Source organism: Catharus ustulatus, chromosome 2, assembly GCF_009819885.2.
Source record: "Catharus ustulatus isolate bCatUst1 chromosome 2, bCatUst1.pri.v2, whole genome shotgun sequence".
NCBI lineage: Eukaryota > Metazoa > Chordata > Aves > Passeriformes > Turdidae > Catharus > Catharus ustulatus.
Window position 1 is genome coordinate 82134945 of NC_046222.1, and position 13105 is coordinate 82148049.

At 39.9% G+C, this 13105-nt stretch overlaps 1 protein-coding gene across 1 annotated transcript in view; it reads left to right on the forward strand.

The window, feature by feature from the left end:
* Window positions 1-13105, forward strand: part of GPC6 (glypican 6) — a 753126-nt gene that overhangs the window by 726702 nt on the left and 13319 nt on the right. Inside the window, exons 7-8 of the mRNA XM_042778993.1 lie at window positions 3514-3650; window positions 12573-12748. Coding sequence (XP_042634927.1) covers window positions 3514-3650; window positions 12573-12748 — 313 coding nt within the window. The remainder of the gene's footprint in view (window positions 1-3513; window positions 3651-12572; window positions 12749-13105) is intronic.

The window sequence follows — 13105 nt, forward strand, 5'->3', positions numbered from 1 at the left end:
AGGCTATTTTAATATCCTTTTTTTAGTGTCCCAAATAAATTAAAAATTTAACTCTTTGCATGGTTCTTGCTGTATCTTTTTTCTTATGAGAAAGTATTATGATTCAAAAAGTTTCATACCTTCAAAGTAGCTGAAAAAGGGTATTTCAATATAATATCAGGGCTATATCAGGAAGATAGCTAGGGAAAATCAGGCTAGCTAGAGCCAAAGATATCCAGCCATCTTAATCCCTATAAATCTCTGCTAGAGCAAGTGGAAAGAAAATATGTAAAATATCAAAACTGCATATGTCTCATATTTAAATGTTTCCACAGAAGCCTAACCAAGCTTGAAAGCTAATCTTTAATTCAAAGAATAGGAAATACCAAGGAATCATTTACAAGGCCACAGGTCACCAGGGAATACAGTAGTCTGACTTCATAAATCACAAGCAAGCAATGTTAACTTAGTGGGTTTTATCTCATTTTCAAGGGTCTGTACATCTGTTACATACTTTTTAAATGCTGGTGGCGATCAAAACAATGTACAGAGGAGGCACATGTGTAACCATGGGGACTAATAAGAGAGTTTCTGTGGTCATGCTTGACAAGATCCCAGAACTGAAGCCTCTGAAACCCATGGCAAAAGTTTAACATGTCGTGGCAGGCATTACATCTCCCAATTCTATTCTGCATTTGAAGTTACATTAAAAGTACTCCAAAGTCACTGCCTGTCCAAACATTCATCTCACAGAAGTGGCCATCAGGCTACTCCCTAAAAGAGGAGGTGAAGCAATCAGTGTTCAGAATTCCTTTAGCAAAGCCATCAGACACCACACTGCACTTCCAGAAACTTTCAGGATGAGGTTCAAGGAACCAGTTAGACAGATGTGCAAACTCCAGTGCTAAAAACTGAGGATTAAGAGAGGTCTGGTGAGATAGCAAGAAAGGACAAGGCTTCAGAGACTGAGTGCACACAAGTTGTGTAAAGCTTTATGGTAAAATAATACAATAGGGAGGTGTGAGGTAGGAGCTAGCTGTGAAGGGAAATATCTGAAGGACATGAACAAACTTTAAAATGTACCTGAATTGAAGGCATCTCAAGAGAATGTAAATGGTAACCTTTCCCTAAGCTGTACTCATTTTTACTACTGCTGCCTCTTATGAGCCATGTAAATGTCTGCTTCCCCCCAGGCTTTAAAATGGGAATAACACCTCAGGAGGATGCCTCTGAGATTTAATTAGTTGTCATTTATCAATGATCCTGAATAAAGTAAGACCATCTTACTTTATCAGGTGTACTTCTGTAGCACAATTTTTTTAAAAAAATTCTATTAGGAAATTTAATGATTTGTTATCTAATATAGAGTATGCAGACACCATTTAATATCTGCAGAGGAGATTGGGGAATGGGAGTCCTCATTTTGATTTTCAGGGAGTATCTGGAGAGCTTGTGCAACATGTGAGCTGTAAGAATCTCTCTCCATACTTTTGCTGGCTTCTGGGAAAATGAAAGGCTTCTACTCCAAATTACAGCCCTTAGAAGAATCAGGGGGAAAATCACTTTCCAGTAGGTTTTGAATCACATATTGAAAACAGAAGTCTGCAAGTCCTGGAGCACCAGCTCTAATTTGAATATGGGCAAAATCTGAATGTAGCTCTAAACATCTGAGTTTTGAATAACTTTACATAACTTCCAGCAAGTCATGAAGTTATTGCTCTGAAAGTTAATTACTCGCTATCAATATCAATAAGATATTAATATATATCAGATATTTACTTGTGTAAATAGTTATTCAGAAACAAGCAATAATAAGAAATCTATCCTTATGACTTTCATATTCACCAAACTTACATTAAAGGATCGTCCACCCTATAATCTTTTTTCCTTACACTTTCTATAGAATTCTCTATTCTCACTTTGTCCTAGCAGGAATTTGCACATCATGAACAATGGGCAGTCTAACTGAGTTGTTTGTGCTGGTTAGCTGTCCTAGTAGAGGCCTTGGGGTTTTTGCCCTCAGCATGGGCAGAGAGGGAAGAAGAGGGATTGCTGTCTCCCCAAAAACCCTGGTGCCAGGGACCAAAGCCATCAGAAAGGGCAAAGCATCCTGAGACCATCTCCACTTCTGCCAAAACCTAGCACACAGCCTGTAAACTGGAATTTATTTTGACAGGGCTCCCCTACTGAGACTTTAAAGCCTTGCAAATGCCACTAGTATCTCATGTGAAAACAAAGCAACTAGAGCTTGGCAAGGGTTGTGGAGGAGATTTATAAGGTGTCTATCATAGCAAGAAACACTGTCAACAACCCATACAGAAAAATACTGTCCTACTTATTTCTTGTGGATGAAAATTCAAACAGTGCTTCTGAAATAACGTCCTCAGCTGTTTCTATCTCCTGGCTTATAAAGTGACGTTCCACAGAGTTTAAGCATGGCGAAGCAGCATAGGCCATTTGAGAGGAGAGCTATCATGTCCTGAGAAAAAAAGATAAAAGAGATAAATAGCCAAGTACGATATTGTACCTCGACAGCCTAAAAGACAATCTGAAAACTGAATGGAGGAATGGTGAGCTTTTATTTCTTGATTTTTAAAGAACAAAGCTTAGCGATTTCCTTTAAAAGCTATTCAACAAGCTCCCCTAAATCCTATTACAACTTAATGTGAAATGCATCTGTTTCCATAAGAGCAACAGTGGCAGCATTCATCCTTTGTAGTCTGTCCTTTGTTGTTTTTCTACTTATTCTTGTAGATTTCTCCACTCTAATATTCCATACACAAAACAAGAACTGATAAAATTTTAGTCAGACCATTTATTTATTAAGTTGATGCTAGAAATTCCATTTGTCCCTGCTTGCCTCCTGAATCTTGCCAAATTAAATTATTGTTCAAGGAATTTATAAGGTAAAGAAACTGTTTCGATACTCTCCCAACATTTCTTGCATGCGGATTCTCTATTCAGCTACAGATATTTATCTACACATAATAGCAAAGATGAATATAGTCTCTGCATGGCTTCTCACTGTAACTGAGATCCAAATGTACTGCAATGTATTCAGCCCAGGTATGTTAAATTAGTTCAACATCAGCTCAGCACTGCACCATTTTTTTAGAACCTGCAATGTAGCTGTCTATGTAATATTTTTCTAAGACATGAACCAAGCTGGTGGGTTTATCTGATGTACACTATTTAACTGAATTCACATTCAGCAGACCGAGAGGTATATTAATTCTTAAAAAGGAGTATATTCAGAAAACCTTAGACAAATGGAGACTGGGAAGCTCAAGATGCAATATACTTTTATTAATGCCTTGCCTGTGGAAAAAGGTGACTTTGATTGTTTGTATGTTCTGAACTCAAATGCTGGGTCTCTTTTTTTTTAAACACAGGAAATTAAGTTTTAGCATTTTTAGCTTTTTTTAATCTTCACCATCATCCCCATTACAAATTCAAACAATGTGTTGTTTAACATTATAATTAGCGTGGCTGATGTTTTTTAATCTGTTTTCCCTCTCATTGTCTCCTAATCAGGTAACAGACATTAAAGAAAAGCTAAAGCTCTCTAAAAAGTTCTGGTCAACGCTTCCCTATACCATGTGCAAGGATGAGCGAGTGACAGCCGGTCCGTCAGTCGAGGAGGACTGCTGGAATGGCCACACCAAGGCCAGGTGAGGTGGACCCCTCTCCACTCCACCCACTCCAAACCCCCATCTGGCCTGAAGCAATCATGAAGCTGAGGGTATTTCACTGAGCTGTTTATGAGTGTGAAACAGAAATGGCGAGATCAAGTCATTGTCCACACGCAGCTTGTAGCCAAGATTACTTATTGTCAAAGTGCTGTTAAAGCCAGAGTGTGAGTCGGGGTAAATGTGCACAGCGTGTCAGCAAGTGAAGGCAGAAAATGTGCAACGGTTCAGCTCCAGAAGGATAATTTATACTGAGATTTCAAAGAGCTCTTTAGGTCCATTTAGCATCCCTGTGTTGGGACTGACAGCTTGTGAAGCAATTGCACTCTGGGGATATCATACTGGGATGAAACAGAAATTGGAATTTCAACTCTACTTGCTATTGGCCGGCAAAGCTTAGGGCTATTTTCTTGGGGAGAGGCAAAAAATGAAAAATAACCTCCAGAAAATAAATGTAGCACTCCTACTTATCTTGTGTAGAAGATTTGACCTTATGTTACTTCTTCAGAGATAACTGTAGTCATCTGCCCCTGTTTGTGATGAGTTTTCTGTGAGTTTTAATTTTGAAGTTTACTTGGCCCTCACTGCGGCAGACCAGGAACCAGCAGAATGAACAGGTGTCTCCAAAAGTCCCAGTGTGGATTCATCAGCTGACAGAGGAGAGGATCTGATTATCCCTGCTGAGAGGGGGAGGAATTGGCTCAGGGACCATGCCAGGGGCATGGTTTCAGCGGCACAGAGGTATCCTGTGCTTTTGGGTAGACATGAGGAGTGAAGAGGTTTGAGTGTCTGGTGACAGCTGACTCTCTAAAGAAGTGACACTTTCTGGCACTCAGGGACTGGAATGTTTATTTTCCTTTCACCTGAAGATGTATATGAAGACAGAGTATAAAAATGAGCCAAAAAGAAAAAACACCAAACCACTCAAACAAACAATAGAAAAAAAATAAGTGAAACAAGCACATAAAATATAAAAACAGTGAAAATAAGACAACATGGGGAAAAAGGCTTAGAGACATGCTCAGTGTCATTTTACATGGATGTATGGATGGACAGATGCATAAATAGATTGCACCCACCCCACCATCTCATCACCTGATCATTTTGATAAGGAGCACAGTTTACAGGGGGAAGTTTCACACTGAATGCACACCAGTTTTTCCCAGCCTTACTATATAACTTTCAAAGGAATTCATTTTACAGACAAGAGGAGGGGGGTGTTTGGAATACTGCAAGCCTTTTGAATCCACTTTTGAATGCATATGAACAAATCTGTCTAAATGCACAAGCCACTGCTCAGTTGCTAAGTCCCAGATCCCAGAAAGCCCCTGGGGATTCAGAGAAATACTAGGAGGAGCAACTGGCTATTACAGGATTCATCGTACAGGAACGGTGTGAAGAGAGAAATAAAAATGTGCAGTTTCTCTTTTGCTATTTTATCCTCTCTTGTTATTGAGCTTTGAAAGATGTGAGCCCAGGCCAGCGCACTGCCAGTAGTTAAGCAGAGTTTCAAGGCATTCCAGCTAAATGCCTTGAGCCCCATCAGGATGCATGCATCAGTAAGAGATGTATGCTACTCTTTCTACAAAAGAGCAGTCAAATCCCTTAATATCTATCCATTCCTCCTGGTTTCCATGACCGACACTAGTGTGTGTACCACATCTGACAAATACTTGGCAGCTCTCTTCTGCTCCTGCACTGAAGGGTTTGGCACAGCTTCCACATTTTTGGGAGTTAAGGAGGCAGATTGCAAGCATACAGTTTTTCACCCTTCTTTTGCAAATTTTATCTTATGAGAAGCCTGGGATTTTTCATGATGCCTTCTGAGAATAATGTTCTGGAGAGAGAAGAGCAGTCCTCTGTTAATAATCTCCTTGGTAATTCAGCACAGATGTTTCACTGGATGTAGAGTGACAGCTTCAAAATATCACCTGAAGATACAATTTCAGCAGGTCCAGCCACTGCTCCCCTGCCCAGTTTCTGTTTAATATCCATTCACAAAGGAAATGTATAGTCATAGTCTTATAACAGAATTCAATAAATGCTTCAGGTGGAGGCAATAGTAATAAATCAGAGAAACACCACAGAATGCCATGGCTGTATATGAAATAGTATTAAAAACAATATTGAAAATAACTAGTTCTAAATGCAACATCACCTCTCTGCTGCTGGACAAAGACTTTTCCTGCAGCATTTAAAACAAAAAAAAAGGTTTCCTTGATCAGATTCTTTGGCATCTGATATCAAGTACTAGCTCACAAGAACAAGCATAGCAAAATCTGGCCAGTATTCATATGTATATATCTGTGTTCACTGTGTCAGCTGCCATAAACACCCCTGTGCTATATGAGGACCTGCATGTTGAATTCCAGAGAATATGACAAAAGCCTGTGATAGAAAAAAAAAGGAAATTTAGCCACCTACTGTTTTCCTAGACATTATTACTGTAAGTAAGAAGACAATATGGTGTTGGCTACTGTTGGGAAAGGAAATTATTGCTGGGATTTTTTTTAAAAAAAAGTAATTTTTAACAAATCCTGTTTTGGAATAAAGAATTAGAAACTTCGAATTGCCAGATAGACATTATGCTTTATGTTTCACTTTACACATCACCTTTTGATGCTGCTTTTACAGGGGGAAAGAGTTACAAACCTGAGAGCACAGAGAATGAGAGCTTGGCTTTCTCCTGGGAGAGGCATTACACCAAGGTCATTTGTGGTTATTACATTCCCTAAATATCACTTTGCTGCCATGATTAATTTACAGTGACACCAGGTCTCCAACTGAAGGTCACCAATTCACAAGTAATCACAGGGTAACAGAGTCATCCATTTGGCGTTCTGGAAGGGTGCACTTGGCCCCTTGCTGATCCTGTACGAAGAATGGTTTTAATTCAGGTCACATCAGATAGATACCAAGTGCTGTGGAAATGGGAAAATATTTATTAGATGGATTAATCTCTTTTTTAAAAAAAATCCATATTAAGAAAAATAATAATAGCTACTTCAGACAAAGTGCCTTTTAGAGAGATGCCCAGCAGGATTTCCCCATCATATTTGTATTCACAAAAGAACATGAACATAATTTTATGTTTAAAGAATTAACATCTTCTACCAGATGTGCAGAGACAGATTTCTGAAAGCTATTTAGGATCTAAAAAACAACATTAAGATCAAACTTTGAAAATTTATCTCCCTCCCTACATGCAATTAAATTCTTAACAACAGCTGATGGCATCTTCACTAATAGGTATTCTCCATAAATTAAGATATTTTCCCAAGAATGACAAAAAATCAGGCTTTGGGACTTAAACCAAGTCCAAGGTATTAGTTCTTGAATAGCAACCAAATCTGGAGGCCTCTGATGTTGACAAGAATAACCTTGAATTGCTCCAACCAGCTCAGCCATCTCATTCCTACCAAAGCATCTGAGAAATGGTGCTCATGCACTATCATCCTGGCGCTCAGGCTCACCAGGGCTGCAGACTGACTAATATGTCTTGGCTTTGAAAAGCTGTAATCCATGGAATAGATGAGATCTGCATTCCTTTCCACAAGGAACCTATCACTCCTCCAAACAGAGGAAGAAATAGAATGATATATGAGACAGGAAAAAAAAAAAAAACAAGCAGAAAAACATAGAGAGAAGTAAGGGATAAAAGGGAAAATGAACATTATAATTTTCAATATCTAGGTCAAAACTACAAGGTATGTCACCAAAACAAACACAGGATAGATTCTCAACTGTCCTGAAATCGTCTTTTTCTCCTGACACACATATGGGGGTGTCTAGTTCTGTGGCAGAGAGCTTTTAATTTCTGGTGAGATTCAGGTGGGAAGAAAGACTCACCAGATCAGTGTTTGCCCTGAGGAAGTTGCTCACTGCTGTCCAGCAAAGTTTGCAGTGACAATGAGTCGAGTGTCCATTAGCTAGAGGTAGGCACAGATAACTGTTTTGCACCTCTAGTGAAAGACAGAATAAACCACATATCAGTAAGTGTGAAAACTGCCTATTTTAATTGATGGCTCTAGCTTATTTTTGTATCTTCCAACAAACTGGCAGTGAGACATTTTCTCCCTCTCCTTGTGTCTCCTCAAGCTTTTCTCCAAGATGGAGGAAAAAAACCAAATTTCCTGAACTGAAAATATCCTATTGGGATTACCTCCTGAGCAAACAGAATCAGATGAGGTGAACTAGTTAACCAAACAAGACAATTTTCCACTGCACTTATCTTTCTGGACCAGATGTGACTGTCTAAACCCAGCCCAGCCTGAGTAAGCCTGTGCTGTATTTTGTACTCTATTGCCTACAATTCTGTGCACCTGGAATAACTCCAGTACTGCCTAGGTAGCATGCCCCAGTTGTACTGTAATCAGCTGCTGTGACAGCAAAATAAAATATGGAGAATGTTGCCCTTTAAGACCAATTTAAAAATCAGAAATTTTTTGTTGGGTTTTTTTGGTTTTTTTTTTTGGTGGGGGGTGTCAACTCTACAGGCTTTACATATATATATATCTCTATATATATGACCTGAAAGATTCATCAATCATTTTTAGACTTGAAAAGGAAGCAGACACTGTGGAACATTAATGGGTTATTTAAAAAAAAAAAAAAAAAAAGTGAGGGGGAAAAGAGAAGTGGTTTTAAATAGGCTTTGTGGTACTTGGCTATGATGTGCCAAAAGACATCTTTTCTGTGTCTGCTGAGACAAGCAAGAACTGTGGAAAGGCTAAGAGGAACAGAAAGCATTAATATTTTAGAAAACAACGTAAATTACACTAAAATCCTGACATAGCTGAGCAAGAAAACAAACAGTATTGTTCAGCTTCGCTATACTCTCTATACTCAGCAGGCTAAGAAAGCTTGAAAGCTTGCTTCTCTTTTTTTTTGTTGTTTTTTTTGGGTTTTTTTTGTTTTTCCTTTGCTAGGAGGATGCAAAAACAGACACTGATTCAGGTTGGCACTTTTTTTCATTTATAATGGGCATACAGTTCTTGTAACGGCCAGGCCTACAAAGAGATCATTAAGGAGAGCAGAAGCAGCAGCAAAGCTAAAAATTCACAAGGGTGTCTCAACTTATGGAGCTGAAGCAAAAGCAGCTGTGTTCAACAACTTTGCCCAGCCAGCAACAAATCTTCTGTCAAATCATGGTCCCAAGACATGGCTTCCTACTCAGTGTGTCTTAACCCTACCCCACACACATCAAAGTGCTTTTGTCAGAACTTGTGTTGGGTTGCCTCTCCGAGGCTGCCACTCACAAAACACCTTGGGCTGCATGTTCCCATATCTGCATCAGTTCTTTAAAGAAAGGAAAATTATTCAAAGATACCTCACTCAATATTGGTTTTTCTGACTTCCCCCTCCCCCAAAAAGAAGCAGGTGTACTAGTTCAGTAAAGAGGGCAGAATCCAGCTACACATTCAAACATTCAGGTACTTAAATAGGGGGTTGGACAATAAGGAGTGTGTTGCTTATGCCATTGTAGTATCATTGGTGACTCTCTGGCCTATCTGGGATGAGTGGGACACAGGACACTGCCTCCCCTTTCGACCAGAGCCTGGGCTAAAACTGCTTGAACATTTTTAAAAGCACCAATATTAAGGCACCTGGAAAGACCCCCAATATCCTGTCAGTGTACTCAAAGAGACAGTTTTCCCCTTCCTTAACACACTTACCTACTTCTATGTGAGATGGTCTAAGTAGTCATGCCACCTTCATGAAACCGGGAAATTAGACCCTGGACCTGCTGGATATTCAAACTCTACTGGAGTGGCAGCATGACACCAAACAGCCTACATCCTAGTTGCTAAAGTGGCATTCAAGACTCAATTCAGCTGCCTTAAAAAAGACACACACTATAACTTTAGATGCCCCAGATGTCCAGGACCTCCCCCTAAAGCCTGCAGATATGATCCAGAAAGCCTCACCTTTCAGAGCTCACCTTTCAGAGCTAGTGACAAGAAGGGGAGGAATAACTAACAGCACTCAAATGGCACCAGCTGTCTGTGTTTATGCAAGGAAATCCCAGCAGATGAAATATAATGAACCAGTCATTTGGCCAAAGGCACATGGGACCATAACAGCTGTCCCTGCTCCACTGATGAATAAACTCCTGACTGGCTGTGACTGGATCTGGTGGTGGCTAGATCTGGTGAGAGTGGGACTCTGCTTATGCTCAGATACTTGCATTTGATCATACAAGATTTGGTATGTGTGTAAACTTAAACATTAATTTTCAGCCTTTCTAATGCTATTGCTATTATGTACTAAATGCCAAGGGAATTTAAGTATCCGACCAACTGTTAGTCAGTGTTAAGGCCATGGATTTCTTGTGACCTACATCTAGTATGTGTCCCTTACACACTTAAGTGAGGTACACTTGCCAGGAATGCTTTGGGGATCACCAGGTCCTGGGCAGATAAAGCAGGGTGTGTGACAGTTCGACAAAATCGTTGAATGGGCTGCCCCCTTTGAAGTTAGATGGTCCTGAGAAGGACATCAGATGCACTAGTCATAGTGCAAAATACGAACCTTCATGAAATGCACACACCAGAGTACTCTCTAATTGCTTTAAGTCAGTACATTCTTCTTTTATTATTGATGATAAGACAAAATGAAATCAAACAGAAATCAGTCAAAGACAGCCTGTGAGCTGCCCTTCAGAGCTATCCTTATCTTCTCATGGACAGCTTGCAATGAAGAGCTGCTAACCCTTCATAAACAAGGAAAGCAATCCATATGAATATTTAGCAATTTCAGATCACTTGTAGCTACAAACAGCTACAGCCATCATCATGAACAGGATACAGAGCAAGACAGTCATCGTCTCTGAGCCAGTAATTCAATCCTTACATTCTTGCTTTTTTTAATCAACTGCACCTTGAAATCGCTGATTTACTACTAGGCTGAGTAATTTATCTACAGCAGCCCTTTTATTTGTAGAGACGTGTGACAGATGGAGATGCTGCTCCTTTGCAGTCCACAGCATCCCTCCCTGCCAAGGTCTCCATCCTACTGCCTCTAGGCAGCTCTGCAGAATCATTTCCTATTCTGTCTTTAGTGATTCATAACACTGTGGTCTGCAGTCTTCCATACTGGGGGAGGCAGCTTCTGTGTTCTCACCGTAGTAAATCTGATCACAGGAGTTTGGATAGGATCCCCACAGCAATGTTATTTCTCATCATGGTACTTGTGTAACAACAGGACATGCAGCTTGAGGCTGGGTATTTTGGCAATCATATTTGGTTCTTAGATGTTCACACACCCCCAGGATTATTCTCATGTAAGCCTTCAAAGGCCACTGCTGGCAAATGAGTCTCGTATAGCAAAGCGAGGGTCCACTGCACTGAGACTAAGTCCTTCCTTGGTGCAGCAAAGCATCTGTTGTCTTGTGAACCTCCAGAAGCAATGCAGAGCTTATTTTCCCTTCACCATGATTTCAACAGAGAAAGCCCTTTTATCTCCCAGACCAATGTGATCAATGCTGCCATCAACACCAAACTTCAGTGCTGGTAGAGAATTGGGCACACACAAGCCAGAGTGATGTGAAATATTCTCAAGCTATATTTGGTACCAGGCATCATGAAAGTTTGTCATCAATAGACTAGACAGTGCTATCATTACTTATTGTCTGAGCACATATGCACACAAGGAGTCCCACAAACATCAGTAGGACAGCCTGGTACACAGACTAATTACAAAATAGATCATATCCTTATAAAGCACGTAAACAAAGGGTAGATCCGGCCCAAATCCCTTGCAGCCTAAATATGAGACAAAGGTAGTAGGTAAAGGCAGACAAGAAGAGGGAACCTGTGATACACTATTTTCTCAGAGTACAATGCCAGCACAGAGAAATAATGTCAACCCTTTTTCAGCCTGGCAGCTGTAAAATGCACAGATAATTCTTAACAGAAATTCGAAGCCGGAAAAAAATGTAGTTTTGCAAATGCTGCAAGGAGAGCTTTCTGAGGACAAAGAGCAGCAGAGGATGAAGAGTGCATCTTTTACAAAGGGTAATGGAGATTTTTACTGTAGGATGACTGGATGCATGGGCTGCTTTTTGTAGAGGAAAGATGTGCAAAAGCACACTTGCTGCCTGTGAGCATCCTAAGACTGCATTACTCAAGGTCAGAGAAATGAATTCTGCAGTAATCAAGAAATTATAAGGTAAGAGCCTGTATAAAAGATTCAGATTTGTGGATGAACAGGAAATGCCATACCTTAAATGTTATGCACAAAGTACATGAGACACACAAGCATACTCTGCTTTAAAGGAATAACAACCAAATCAAAGAGAATACTGGAGTTTGGTAAAATTACAATGCTTTTTATGGGCCTGGATGTCATGTAGACTGGAGAGATTGTTCATGGTGGGCTAAAAAAGAGATGCAAGGCAGAATTGGAGAAGAAAATTAAGTGCTCTTTTAAACTAGGAAAGCCATAATGCCTCGAGATAGGCTTCTAAACTGTCTCAGAAGAACAAATATGCTATATACAACAAAGGAGTTCATATTTTTTAAGCAGAAAGAAATAAAAACAGCAGAATGCACTGTTAGATGCTTAATTTAGTGTGCAGCCATTCATGTCAGCAGAGGATATGAATATGTGGTGACTTACTGCTGGCTTGCGAACCTTTTCCATAGTTCACACAGTCATTGCTCTTGCTGGGGAGTTTATGGAGAGTTTGGAGGTTGAAGAACTTAAATCCTTTCTGCTCCCCATGCAGCTGTGCTATTGAACAGATCTTTTGGAGTCAGTAAAATTAAAAACTATATTTTTAAAACTGTTTTAATGGCTCTGTTTAAGAGCTGCACATTGAATTTCTTAGCACATCATTTACTGCACAGTGTTTTATTCCTGGAATTACTGCATCTCAAACTAATCTTTCATTCTGCTGTACAGATACTTGCCTGAGATAATGAACGATGGCTTGACCAACCAGATCAACAATCCAGAAGTAGATGTGGACATCACAAGGCCCGACACCTTCATTCGACAACAAATCATGGCCTTGCGTGTCATGACTAACAAACTGAAGAATGCGTACAATGGGAATGATGTCAACTTCCAGGATACGAGTAAGAAACCATTAACTGTCATTACATAACTGTGATCTTGGAACACATTCATAAATTGGCTCTGTTGCAATGACTTTCTGTGGTCTTTGTGCTCTGCAGTGCTGACAACATAAAAGTCTTTTTCTGTTCCATGAAATTCCAGTTATATAATTGTTTCTTTTGCTTCTTTTCCTTATCTTCATGTTTAATGCATCCAGACACTGAAGGCTTTCCATAACGCCAGCAGCCTGATCCTTTTTTCAGAAGAGCATTTAATCACCTAATTAAGTCACAGTGGGTTTCATTTGGAAGCGTTGCTGAATGAAATTTAGCACCACCAACACTTCCTCCTTCCCAATGTGTTCATCCCCACAGGGG